This window comes from Leucopleurus acutus (genome assembly GCF_964270905.1).
Source record: "Leucopleurus acutus genome assembly, chromosome: 6".
In the NCBI taxonomy this organism is placed as follows: Eukaryota; Metazoa; Chordata; class Mammalia; order Artiodactyla; family Delphinidae; genus Leucopleurus; species Leucopleurus acutus.
The window spans coordinates 79,875,745-79,889,503 of NC_139149.1; the positions used below are offsets into that span (position 1 = coordinate 79,875,745).

A 13,759-nucleotide genomic window follows, 5' to 3' on the forward strand; every position below is an offset into this window, starting at 1 on the left:
ATATATAATAAAGTGTACATATATATATGCATATGAATTGTGACAGAGTAAGGAGTGCACTGGTTCCAATTAGGATACATGAGAACTCATCCTTCTTCTTATGTCCTAGACAGTTAAGCCAAAGAGGAACTGTACCAAAAAGGGCAAGAGCCATTCCCAGCGAGCCATTCCCAGTGAGCCATTCCTAGCGAGACTCAGTTGGTATCCACTGAGCCTACAGATCAACTATAGGGTCAAGATTCCAGAAAAAGGAAGATGTGCACAGCAGTGGGGCTCTAGAATCATCAGAGAAGGAGCCCAAGAGAAGAACATTCAAATTCCCAGACTCCACTCACCCTTTAACAGGACCTTCTTCCAGAAAGAAAAGAGTTCTTTGGAGAAATCTTCCCCAGCCCTCATGACCCAAATTTCCCAATTATGGGAATTTTTACTTATTTCCACTAACCTCACCAATGTGATGATAATAATATACCCTACATATGCAGGTTGACATTAAGTCTTTTTTAAAAAAACACGTAAGTGTAATAGATCTAAAGATATACTTTCTGCTCTTCCACTGGTAAAGGTTATTTTATAATTATCCACTCTGAAAGAATTGAAAATAAATAAATTGGTAAATGAATATTGGTGTAACTGAACCTTACTTACGGGGGGTTGTGCAATTAAGTCCGTGAAATCTTGCATGGAAACCAAAGTGAGGTCCTGCAGCTGTAAAGTCATAAGTGTAGCAGCGCAGTTGAAAAAAGATTCCAACTTGGCACTGCTGTCACCAGGTGGCAATAGATTTTTTTTATTACCTTGGTAATAAATATTCTGCACTTCTGGAAACCACCTTCAAAGAACAAAAGACTTTTAAAAGTTACTATTTTCAATGAATTACTCCTCTTACATTAAGCATTAACAGTAACTTCTGAACATCTAAAGGTCTTTATAGAGAGGTATATTGCCAAGTCACATTATCCACTCTCTGAAATATAAGTGCTAGCATATTTCACTCCTCCTGGGAAAAGAAATTTTAATCATAGCCAATGGAAAATGGCTCAACGACATGATGCTGTGATAAAAAGGTAAATCATTATTTAAAACCATTATAAAACCATTATTCCTGCACTTTTTGAATAATATGACAACTAACTTTATTGGATATTACAAGATACTCCTCCCCAGTCTCTGAAATTGCTCTTCAGGGAATGGATTTGTCAGTTTAAAGCTAAAATGTGAATAACATTAAATCAAGGGAGGGCTAGTTTGACTCAGCCCACCTAGTAATTTATGCTGTTCTATTTCACAATGATAGTTGAAAACAAGGCACAAAACAACAAAATCAAGTATATTATTTTTTTATCCTCCTTAATGAGAAATCCTGAAAGAGTGACCGATTTAAAACAAGTTCCAAATGTATATGTATCCTTGTAATAAAAGGAAAACAGTGAAATTCATATACAGATACATTATGATGATAACAAGTGAAGTTTTCAGTTTACAAAACCACTGTCCAACACTAAAATTAAGGAATATTTGTACCTCTTTCATAAGCGATAATAAATTTTTAAAAACAAGGAGTCAATATAAGTTCAGGAGTTGCCTGAATGCTCCAAGAGAGATCAAAGTTTTAAATGTATGTTTTCATCACTTTAACAAATACATGTTTAGTGCCTACTGTGTGCTAGGGACAGTGTCATGGGAGATATGAAAAGAGATGACATGATCCCCTCTCTCTCATAATAATGAAGGCAATGTGTCATGGCAGAAAAACAGCTTTGAAATCAAAGAATAGAGACATAATTTTCTATTTAAGTAACAGAGAAGGGTTCTATAGTGAAGATGGCAAATTTCACTGAAGAATAGATAAAAATGAAATGAGGAAGACCCTGATAAAAGGACCTGAAGTAGAATATACTAAGAAAAATAGGTGGGAGAGGTAGGGCTAATATATCTGATCATTTCACTGTCTATAACGGAGCTAATACACTGGAAAATAGGAAAAAATAAGTGGAGGGAAGTCTGTGAGGACTTTTGCAGAACTTGGGAGCTAAACACAAGAACCTGGGACAGGCTCACGCTCTGTGAATACACAGCAGATCCTCCTGCAGTGGGGCATCACTGTTAAAGCAATAGGTAAGAGGACAAAGGAGGACAAGTAGCAAATACTAAGTAGAGAAGGGCAACGCCAGATTCATGAAGGGGATTGAGAAATCTCCAATAGTCCAGGCAAGAGATGGAGTAAGTCCAGGGCTGTAAGACTGGAAAAAGGACAAAGAACAGAAAATACATTGAAAGAAATTATTCAATCATTGTCTCAAAAATACTTACAGGGTTTCCTATTATGTACAAAACATTTGAGGTACTAAATATTACTCAGTCCTCAAAGTACTTATAGGTGAGTGGAGGGGAAAATGCACACACATAAATATATATTATAAAAGGAAAAAGTAATAAGAGAACACAGTGTCAGAGGCATTCAGAAAGAAGAGATCACTTTTGATGAGGTAACAGTAAAGATTTCATGGAAGAAGGGTCATTTGGTCTGGACACTGAAAGACACAGAGGGGCTTCTCCGGGAATGAGCTGCATTATGTGCTGTAAATAGCGTGAGGCATAATTTTTTTTATTGACGTATAACTGATATAACATTATATCAGTTTCAGGTGTACAGTATGACGACTGAATATTTGTATGTATTGCAAAATGATCACAATAAGCCTAATTAACACTGGTCACCATAATTAAAGTTTTGTTCTTCTTGGGATGAGAACTTTTTTTTTGTTTGTTTTTGTTTTTGTTTTTTGCGGTACATGGGCCTCTCACTGTTGTGGCCTCTCCCTTTGCGGAGCACAGGCTCTTGACGCGCAGGCTCAGCGGCCATGGCTCACGAGCCTAGCCGCTCCGCGGCATGTGGGATCTTCCCGGACCGGGGCACAAACCCGTGCCCCCTGCATCGGCAGGCGGACTCTCAACCACTGCGCTACCAGGGAAGCCCGGGATGAGAACTTTTAAGATCTACTCTCCTAGAAACTTTTAAATACACAACACAGTATTGTTAACTGTAGTCACCATGCTGTGTACTACATCTCCATGGGTTATTTATATTATAACTGTAAATTTGTACCTTTTAACCCTCTTCAACCATTTCATCCACCCCTTACTCCCTTCCTTTAGCAACCACCAATCTGCCCTCTGCATCTGTGAGCCTGGTTTTTGTGGTTGTTTTAGGTTTCGCATACAAGTGAGACCATATGGTATTTGTCTTTCTCTGTCTGACATATTTCACTTAGCATAATATCTCCACAGCCCATCCATGCTGTTGCAACATCTTCTTTATCCATTCATCAATCGATGAACATTTAGGTTGCTTCCATGTCTTGGCTATTGTAAATAATGCTCCAATGAACATGGAGGTGCACATATCTTTTCAAATTAGTGTTTTCCTTTTCTTCAAGTAAACACCCAGAAGTGGACTTGCTGGACCATAAGGTAGTTCTATTTTGAAAGTTTTTAGGAACTTCCATACTGTTTTCCAGAGTGGCTGCACCAATTTACATTTTCACCAACAGTGCACTAGAGTTCACTTTTCCCCACCTCCTCACCAACACTTGTTACTTCTTGTCTTTTTGATAATAGTCATTCTAACAAGTGTGAAGTGATATCTCACTGTGGTTTTGATTTGCATTCCCCTGATAATTAGTGATGTTGGGCATCTTTTCATGTACCTGTTATTTATCTGTATGTCTTTGGAAAAATGTCTATTCAGATCTTCTGACTACTTTTAATCTATTTGTTTTTTGCTATCACGTTGTATGAGTTCTTTATATATTTTGGATATTAACTACTCATTAGATGTATATTAGTCGCAAACATTTTCTCCCATTCAGTAGCCTGCCTTTACATTTTGCTGATGGTTGCTTTGCTGTGTAAAGTTTTTATAAATATGTGTATAAAACATAAAATTTTGCTAATAGTATCCAAGAGGTTCTTATTCTGTTTTAATCCCCTTAACCTCTGATTAAATCTGATACAATTATGTCTGCAAAGATGACAATGCTAAGAGTCACAGAGTTTAAGTGGGGAGCAACTGAGCAACTTTCAAATTTTCCTAGAATTCCCATCTCACAGATGGAAACAAACAAGGAGTAACTTTTAAAAACCAACAATTGGTTAAAAAGGAGAACAGAAAGTCTACAGACTTACCAATTGGATAGATATTTAACAATGGTAAGGTATGGTTATAGGCTAATCTTAGAAGCCATGCCGTTTTTAATTTAACGTGACTATTTCTACAGGCATGGCCCAAGGTGAAAGTTTTTTCAGAACTGAGAATAGAAAAGATAGGTTAGGTCCAGGTTGCAGAAGACCTTAAAAGGCAGTTTAAGAATTGTGGATTTATTTTGTCAACAAAGGGAAGGCGCTGATCTAGGGGATGTTTAAGATTCACCTGGCAGTGGTTTGTAGGCTATATGGGAGGATAAAAGGGCCTGCCAAGGGTAGTAGCAGTGGGAATTGACAGAAAGGAGTACACATGGAAGATGCTTCTGAGAGAGGATCAAGAATACTTGGTGTCCATAAAAGAAGTCTCAGTAAATATAAAATGATGAAAATCATACAAAATTAGAAAATCAGTAACAGAAGGACACTGTGGAAATGCACAAATATGCAGAAATTAAACAACATAGTCCTGAACAGGCAATGAGTTAAAAAAAAAAAGGGAAATTAGAAAATAATTTGAGATGAATGAAAATGAAAACACCATATATCAAAATTCATGGGATACAGAAGAATAGTGGTCAGGCTTTAGACCTGTAAACACATTAAAATATATTTAAAAGATCTTAATCCAATAGTCTAAACTTTACTAGAAGTCAGAAAAAGAGAGAATACTGAATTCAAAACAAGGAGAAGAAACAGAGATCTGAGTGGAAACAAACAAAATAAAGAATAGAAAAATAGAGAAAATCAGCAAAGCCAAAAGCTGGTTCTTTGATAAGATCAGCAAAATTGACAAACCTATAGCTAGACTGACCAAGAAAAAGAGTGAAGACTCAAATTGTTAAAATTAGAAATGAAAAAAAGGAGACATTAATACTGATCTTATAGAACTAAAGGGGACACAATAAACAACTCTATGCCAACAAATTAGATAACCTAGCGAATTCCTAGGAAGACACAACCTACCAAAACTGACTCAAGAAAACATGAATAGACTTATTACAAGTAAATACATTAATTATCAAAAAAATTCTAAGAAAATTAAAAGGCCAGGATCCAGGAATAGGTGGCTTCACTGGTGAGTTCTACATCAAATGTTTAAAGAATTAACACCAATCCTTCACAAAGCCTTTCAAAAAGAAAAAGAGAAAGGAATACTTCCTAACTAATTCCATGAGGACAGTATTATCATAATACCAAAACAAGACAAAGATATCACAAGAAGAAGAAAACTATAGATCAATACCCTTGATAAATATAGACACAAAAATCCTCAACAAAATACAAACTGCATTTAGCAGCATATAAAAAGGATTGTACTCCGTGACCAAGTGGAATGCAAGGTTGCCTCAATATATTAAACCAATGGTAATATACCATATTAGCAGAGTAACAGAAAAAACTATCATCTCAATAGACGCAGGAAAAGCATTTGGCAACTCTACATTATTTCATAATAAAAACAATTAAGAAACTAAAAAGTAAAGGGAAATTCCTCAACCTGATAAAGGGCACCAACACAGAATATATAGTCAGCCCTCTGTATCCATGGGTTCCACATCCGTGGACTCAACCAACTACAGACTGAAAATATCAGGAAAAAATTCCAGAAAGTTCCAGAAAGCAAAACTTGAATTCTCCATGTGCCAGAAACTATTTACATAGCATTTATACTGTATTTACAACTACTTACATAGCAGTTATATTGTATTAAGTATTATAAGTAATCTGAGATAATTTGGAGGATATGTGTAGGTTATATGCAAATACTATGCCATATTATATAAGGGACTTGAGCATCCGTGGATTTTGGTATCTGCTGTGGGGGAGGGGGTGTTTCTTGGACTCAATCCCCCATGGATACTAAGGGATGACTGTATGAAGAACTCTTACAACTCAAAAATAAAAAGACATAACTGAATACAAAATGAGCAATGATTTGGATATTTATCCAAAAAGATAAATAAATGGACAATAGACAAGGATGTAGAGAAATTGAATGGTAGGAATACATTGTTGTTAGGGATGTAAAATCTTACAAACCCTTTGGAAAACATCATGGCAGTTCCTCAAAAAGTCAAATATAGTTATCATATAACCCAGCAATTCCACTCCTAGGTATACAACGAAGAGAACTGAAAACAAATGTTTACGCAAAACAAATGCTCATGGAAGCATTATCCATAATAGCCAAAAAGTAGAAACAACCCACACCGATGGATAAGCAAAATGTGGCATTAATATATTCTGCAATGGATTATTATTTGGCCATGAGAAGAAAGAAAGTATTGGTACATGCTATAACATGGAGGAACCTTGAAAACATTATGCTTAGTGTACGAAGTCAGACATAAATATGGTATCATTCCACTTAGATGAACTGTTCAGAGTAGGGAAATCTACAGGGACAGGAAGTACATTAGTGGTTGCCAAGGGCTTGTTAGGGTGGAATGGGAGTGACTGCTAACAGATACAGGGTTTCATTTGAGGGTGATGGAATTAGTGATGACTATTGCATAATCTTGTGAATATATTATAAACCATTGAATTATACACATTAAAGTGGTGAATTTTATGATAAGCGAAATATATCTCAACAAGAAAACAACAGGTAGCAATACACTGAATATGGCTGGGGGCAGGCTGGGGATGGTGAGAATGTACATGATGAGCAAAGAGACAGAACAAGTCGAAAAGTTTTCAACTTGGCCTGGGAATGGTCCAGAGGAGGAAGAATGGCAGGCTTGGAAGAAAGAATGAGTACTGTTATGGGAATGCTGAGAATCAGGTGCTGACATGGCATTCAATTGGAGATATACAGTAGAAAATTTATAATAAGGGCACAGAGCTCAGAAAACATAACATCTTGAGACAGCTAAGACAGACGAAATCATGAAACTGTCGAGAATACAGAGAAGAAAAACAAAAGCAAACACCTGGAGAGCCCCTACTCTTAGAAAAGATAGTGAGATTAAGTAGAGCCAGAAAAGGAGATCAAAAAGAAATGGGCACAGGGACACAGAACAGAGACTTACAGAAGGCGGTGGTGATTAAACCACAGCAATTGCTGAGTAGAAGTGGAGGATAAGGACTAAGAGAAGACGTTTGGGTTTGGCATAGATGTCATAATTAATCATTTACTAATTGTTTCTCCACTTCGGTGAGCTGATGTTCTGCCTTTTAGCCATGATAAACACATTCTGGCTCACTATGTAAAGCATGGTCAGAGGGCTCTTCCCTTAGAATCAATCAGGAGGCATCAAGAGATACAGTTAATCAGGGCTTCCCTGGTGACGCAGTGGTTGAGAGTCCGCCTGCCAATGCAGGGGACACGGGTTCGTGCCCCGGTCCGGGAGGATCCCACGTGCTGCGGAGCGGCTGGGCCCGTGAGCCATGGCCGCTGAGCCTGCGCGTCCGGAGCCTGTGCTCCGCAACGGGAGAGGCCACAGCAGTGAGAGGCCCGCGTACCGCAAAAAAAAAAAAAAAAAAAAAAAAAAAAAGAGAGATACAGTTAATCCATCTACATCTCTCAGCAAAATCATTCAATAAAGGTTTATCCTCTACTCTGTACTTTGACACACCCAGTCTACTAAAATTTGCAGTGGGAATGTATTCCTGGGGTAGAACCCTGAAGTTATAGATCAAGATAATTTACTCTTATTCTGTCCTTACGGGGTCATATTCTCCTCTGCAATTAATTATGTACTTTCATTCTGCACCTCTCCTCTATTTATTTTTATGTGAACTAATACTACATAGAAGTCTAAAGTTCTTTCAAGTAATGTCAGACAAAGAATTTGATTCTAACATATTAGAGAAGAAAAAATATAAAGGGAAGATTCAGTCTTAAACTGTCAAGATACACTTCTAAGTACCTCTTGGAAATCATGAAGCCGTGCTGGAGTTTTATGTCCTCTGTTATCTTAAATTTGATCTAATATTAATGTCCCATTTATAATAACTTAATGGCCCATGACAAAGACAATTTTACTGTATTGTTTCAGAACGTATTATCTGGCACCAGTATCGATAATTATCACATGTGGCTATCCCAATTTGAAGGGCCAATCCAAGATGATGTTTAATTAAGTCTAACTTCCCAATACGACTATAAACTCCTTTAAAGAATATATTTTCCCCACCTAAGCATTCTTTAAACTCTTCTGCATCCTCCATCCAAAACCAAAATGTAACAGGCACATTACCTTGTATGTATTAACAGTAGATTCAAATAAATCTCTGGTGAACGATTAGTTGATGATCATTCCCCCACGTTATCCACCCCTGCTCTCAGAGCAGAGGGTAGAAACCAGACATTGAGAAAAAGTATCAATTATAATCATTTTAGTTTCTGTACAATCTATGCTGTGTAGAACATCTGGATAGACATCACAGAGCAAGGCAGTTAAAGATATCATATTTAACTCTCAAACGGAAATGATTACAAACTTTTTAAAATGAGATTTTCTAAAAGCAGTTAAATTGCAGTAGCCCACCAATCACATTTTTAAATTTATGTTTTCATACATGAAACTTCAAAACTTTACATTTTAAGTAGAGTCTCTTTGGCAGATTCCATGTGTTTCATGACAATATTCTGAAAAGTCGACAGCTCTAATGCATCCTGGCAACTGTGAAATTCTTCTACATCAACTAAACGTAACTTTCTGCAAGAGATGAAAATGAACAATGATTTAAGTATGAGGGGTTTTTTTTGTTGTTGTTCGTTTGTTTTTGTGGTACGCGGGCCTCTCACTGTTGTGGCCTCTCCCGTTATGGAGCACAGGCTCCGGACGCGCAGGCTCAGCGGCCATGGCTCACGGGCCCAGCCGCTCTGCGGCATGTGGGATCCTCCCGGACCGGGGCACGAACCCGTGTCCCCTGAACCGGCAGGCGGACCCTCAACCACCGCGCCACCAGGGAAGCCCGACAGTTTTTTTTTTTTTTTAATTTAACATTTTACTAATTGATCCCTTCTCAAAAAATGATATTCCTAGGTTTTATCACTAAAATTTGTGTTCCATAAAAATATTCAAGAACATATTTTAATTTAAAAAATAATTAATATAATTAAATTCAGCAGGAACACAATCTGATATTATGAAACTGTGCTGTGCAGTAGAAGAAGGATGTAATAACTGAAATTTGATGGTTAGGTTAGACTGATTTTTGCTTTCAAACTGGAACAATTAAAACAGGAAAAGAGGCAGGGCTCAAAACTTACAGGGTCCACTACTCCTAAAATAAAAATTCCACCCTTTCTGAAAAGAGAGCAACCCTGGATATTGGAGAGCCATGAAGTGAGGGAGTTCTCACACCTAATTAAGACCCAGTGTATAAAAATCTTTTGAACCTGTCTGGTTTTGATTTTTTCAGAAAACACAGTGCTTACTCCAGCCAAGAGTTTTCACTTCTGACTACAACACTATGATCTTTGTTATATACACGCTTTAGTCAGTTAAGAAGTTTCTCTGGCAGATTAAAGTGAAAGAACAATTCTATCTATTAGTACCATTGTATTAGTCACTTCAATTTAACTACAGATTTCTTCCCTATTAGAGAAATTGCTATTTAATTTCCACATGATTAAATGATTTCTATGTTATCTGAAAGATAGGAAACACTATTAAAAACATCACCTTTAATTTTTACTTAAAAACCAGTGTAAAATACTGGTTAGTAGACAAAACACGTTTCACATCTATTTATATTCCTTTCACAAGCAAAAGTCCATCTCTTAGGTTACCATGAGGTTAGTACATGACATCAGTGATACATTAGGCACAAAGTAGGTATAACTATTGCTGGAGAATCTTTGGTAATGCGTTATTCTGGGCAACTGAGCAGTATACAGCAATGTTTTAAATAAAATACTTTTAAAATGTAGCATGACAAGGCTTCCCTGGTGGTGCAGTGGTTGAGAGTCCGCCTGCCGATGCAGGGGACACGGGTTCGTGCCACGGTCCAGGAAGATCCCACGTGCCGCAGAGCGGCTGGGCCCGTGAGCCACGGCCGCCGAGCCTGCGTGTCTGGAGCCTGTGCTCCGCAACAGGAGAGGCCACAACAGTGAGAGGCCCGCGTACCACCAAAAAAAAAAAAAAAAAAGTATCATGACAGCACATACTAAACATAATCTGCTCTCTTTATGCTTCTTGGTCAACATTTTCAACATGACTTTATGTTTCAAAGCTGTAGCTATCAATCAGGGTACAGGTGCATGCTGTGTGAAGCAGCACTGACGGAGAGCAGTTGCTAGGGCAGGAGCACCTAGAATTCACTTTGCCACTGAGCAACCAGACCAGTTTTCCCTGCACTTCCTTAGTGTTTGATTTAGAGACAATTCTAACCACAGGCCACCCACCTTTCATGTTTTGAGATTGATAGGCCTTTATAGAAGTTTTACAGAACTTTCTCATGAAATCTCTGCTGATAACATTCTCTGTTTGGCCAATAGGCTGAATTGTTAAGAACATGGGAAAAATACCACCAGACACTGGTCCTACTTTCTCAGGACGATTCCTACAATCATCTGGCAGTAGAACAACAGTTTTTTTTGTTGTTTTTTTTTTGCGGTACGCGGGCCTCTCACTGTTGTGGCCTCTCCCGTTGCAGAGCACAGGCGTCGGACGCGCAGGCTCAGCAGCCATGGCTCACAGGCCCAGCCGCTCCACGGCATGTGGGATCTTCCCGGACCAGTGCACGAACCCGTGTCCCCTGCATCGGCAGGCGGACCCTCAACCACTGCGCCACCAGGGAAGCCCCAGAACAACAGTTTTAACCACTGGTAAAAGACTACAGGAAGAGTCAGGAAAAAGATCACTCAACCAAATAACAGCCCCAAATTACCCAGACTGTGAACCTCAGGTTCTCCTCTGAACTCTTCCTACCCCTTACCTGCAGCATGCAAGCGGACGTCAATTTCGGGAGACTCAGCTGTCAGTCATGGATCCCTCCCACCTGCCACTTAATGCTCATCACAGTCTGAAACCCCCACCTTGATCTTTGGATCCATCACTGATTTCAGGCAGAGGGACTTCAACAGTCCTGGCCCAACACTCTGGACTCAACACCAAGTCAGTCTCTGATTTTGATCTCTGGTTCTCAAAGCTAATCTCACTTCTCACGGGGCCCAAGTTGCCCCTTAAATCCCACTCCAAGTGCCTACATTTCTTGCTTGCTCCATGAATTTAGAAACAAGTTCTGTTCTTGCCAGTTCTCCTTCATTACATTCAAAGTAGCACACTCTAGGCAGTGCTCCGCACTCGCTTTCTTCACTTACTAATACATCCTGGAGACCGTTCCATATTAGCACATTGATACTGTTCTCATTCATATTTCATAGCTGTGTAATAATATTCCATTGTGTGAATGTACCATCACTCATTGAACCAGTCCACTATCAATGGTTACTGGGTTGTTTCCAGGCTAATCCTCTTGACAAATGGCACAATAAAGAACCCTGAATCTGGATCACTTCCTATATTTTCATGTGTATCTCTAGACTATTTCCCAGAAATGAGATTGCTGGATTCAAGTGTAAATGAATTTGTAATTTTGATAGATATGACTGGATTCCCTTCAAAAGGGTGCCCATTTCTCCAATCTTCACCAACAAAGCATGATGTCAATATTTTGGAATTGTGTCAATTCCATAGGAAATATAATATCACAGTGTAGTTTTTATTTCAATCTCTTTGCATTTTTCTTATTATGAGTTAAGCATCTTTTTAATACGTTTGAGATTGATTAAGTTGCATCCTCTCTGAGTACTGTACAGTAAATGAATCCACAGTGTTCTAGAAGTATTTTCTTGGACTCGCCTTGATCAAATCATGAATTTCAAAAGTTGTTCTTTATCTTCTTATTTTCTTAGACATCCTATTTATACTGTAACATATATCCTATGATAATTTCTATACTCATATATACACTGTATATACATGTGTCCCTGACATACACCATTTTTCAAGCAAAAATACCTGTGTGCTATGTAGGTTTTTGACTGCATACTAAATGTCATCTCTGACATTAAGTGGGTTCTGTAAGCATAAATGCTGAATGACATGAATTTGCACATTTCCATCTAGAGAGCATCCCCATTCATAGAGGTGTCCCTATTCATGCATTTTAGAGTCATTCAGATGGTTTTTTGGTATCACCATCCCCCAACCCACAGCCATACATAGAGATGTCCTGTACCTTCAAGACCTGCTGAGATTCAGGGCAAATGGCTGTTAACCCAGAGTAAGGATGCCCTGTGTGTTCAATGCTGGCCCCTCTGAGAATGCTGGCTTCTCCTCAGAGGGGCAGCACCTGGGTCTGCCCATGCCACTCTTAATATTCACACAGAGAGTAAAAACAACTTACGCTGGCAAAGGCAACCTAGGCGTTGGTGGGGCTCTCTTCCCACCCACCGACTGCAAAGCTTCTTTCTCATTTGTCTTTACCCTGGAAGCTCTGAGGTTTGCTTCAGCTGCTGCAACTCACATCTCTGCCACCACATCCCTGGACACTAATTTTGGACATATCTACTTATTTACTGTTTTCTTACCTCGGCTTTGTTACTTTTTCTTCTTCCCCTTCCTCCTTTCATTTTCTTGTCTCTTGCCTCCTGACATTGTACAATAGACAAAGTCTAGCCCTTTATGAACAATATTAGGCAATGGTGCTCATCCTCCAGCACCCAGCTCAGTGTGTTCTAGCAGTTCCATGTATGAATGGATATTAAAAAAATAAAATAAACACTGTGGTGGTGTTTTGAAAATGAAATGTACTACTGCATGTAAACATCCTTTGTGAAAGTGATATACTGTATTGTATGATCTCATCACTGCAGACAAAATTAGATCATGGGCCTTGTCAGGGAGAGATGTTTGAGTCTCAATATGAAACAAAATGAGAAAAGCATGGGGCAGGGAGATGGCCTCTTCCTCTAAGACAAATTCAAGAAGACAAAGAAATCCACATTATACAATGGAAAGTTGAAAGGATGTGCTTTCTAGGAGTCAACAGCCTCATTGACGAAAGCCAGTTTTATGCTATGTATGTATATACACATATGTGGATATACATATATATTTGGCTACGTGAGCACAAAGAAAAATATGGGAAGATGCCCCACTAATGGTTATCATGCCTTTGGCTGGGTTGGTAGAAAGAAGGGCACGTACGAGGAAAAGAAAGGCCAGGCTGGTGGGAGTCAGGCAAAGTAAAGAAAAAAGGGCGGCACTTAAAAAGTGTATATGATCACACCTGTGTAATCATATTAATTACATATGTATCTGTGTAAAGAAATTACATTAAAATGTGTTTAAAAAAGGAAGGAAGGGTGAGAGGGATGGAGTGAGGGAGGGGAGGGGCCTTAGACACCACAAACCCACACTCATCTCACAGGTGGGAACTGGAGAGCCTCCGATGGGAGGGTGGCAGAGCTGGGGCGATTCTGGCTGGCTTGGCTTCCTGAAGCAGGACTGGGAGCAGGGTTAGGGTTAGGTGCTCCTGGGCACTAAGGATCCCAACTTCGGAAGGAGCTCAGAGAAGTTGGTCGGTGAGGCCC

At 38.9% G+C, this 13,759-nt stretch overlaps 1 protein-coding gene across 1 annotated transcript in view; it reads right to left on the reverse strand.

Moving 5' to 3' along the window:
- The window catches only part of DNAH7 (dynein axonemal heavy chain 7), a gene marked incomplete at its 3' end in the record, with an annotated part of 233,361 nt that overhangs the window by 196,012 nt on the left and 23,590 nt on the right, over positions 1-13,759 (reverse strand). The window contains exons 9-10 of the mRNA XM_082841795.1: positions 8,751-8,870; positions 649-832 (exon numbers count right to left, since the gene is read on the reverse strand). Of these exons, the coding sequence (XP_082697921.1) occupies positions 649-832; positions 8,751-8,870 (304 nt within the window). The remainder of the gene's footprint in view (positions 1-648; positions 833-8,750; positions 8,871-13,759) is intronic.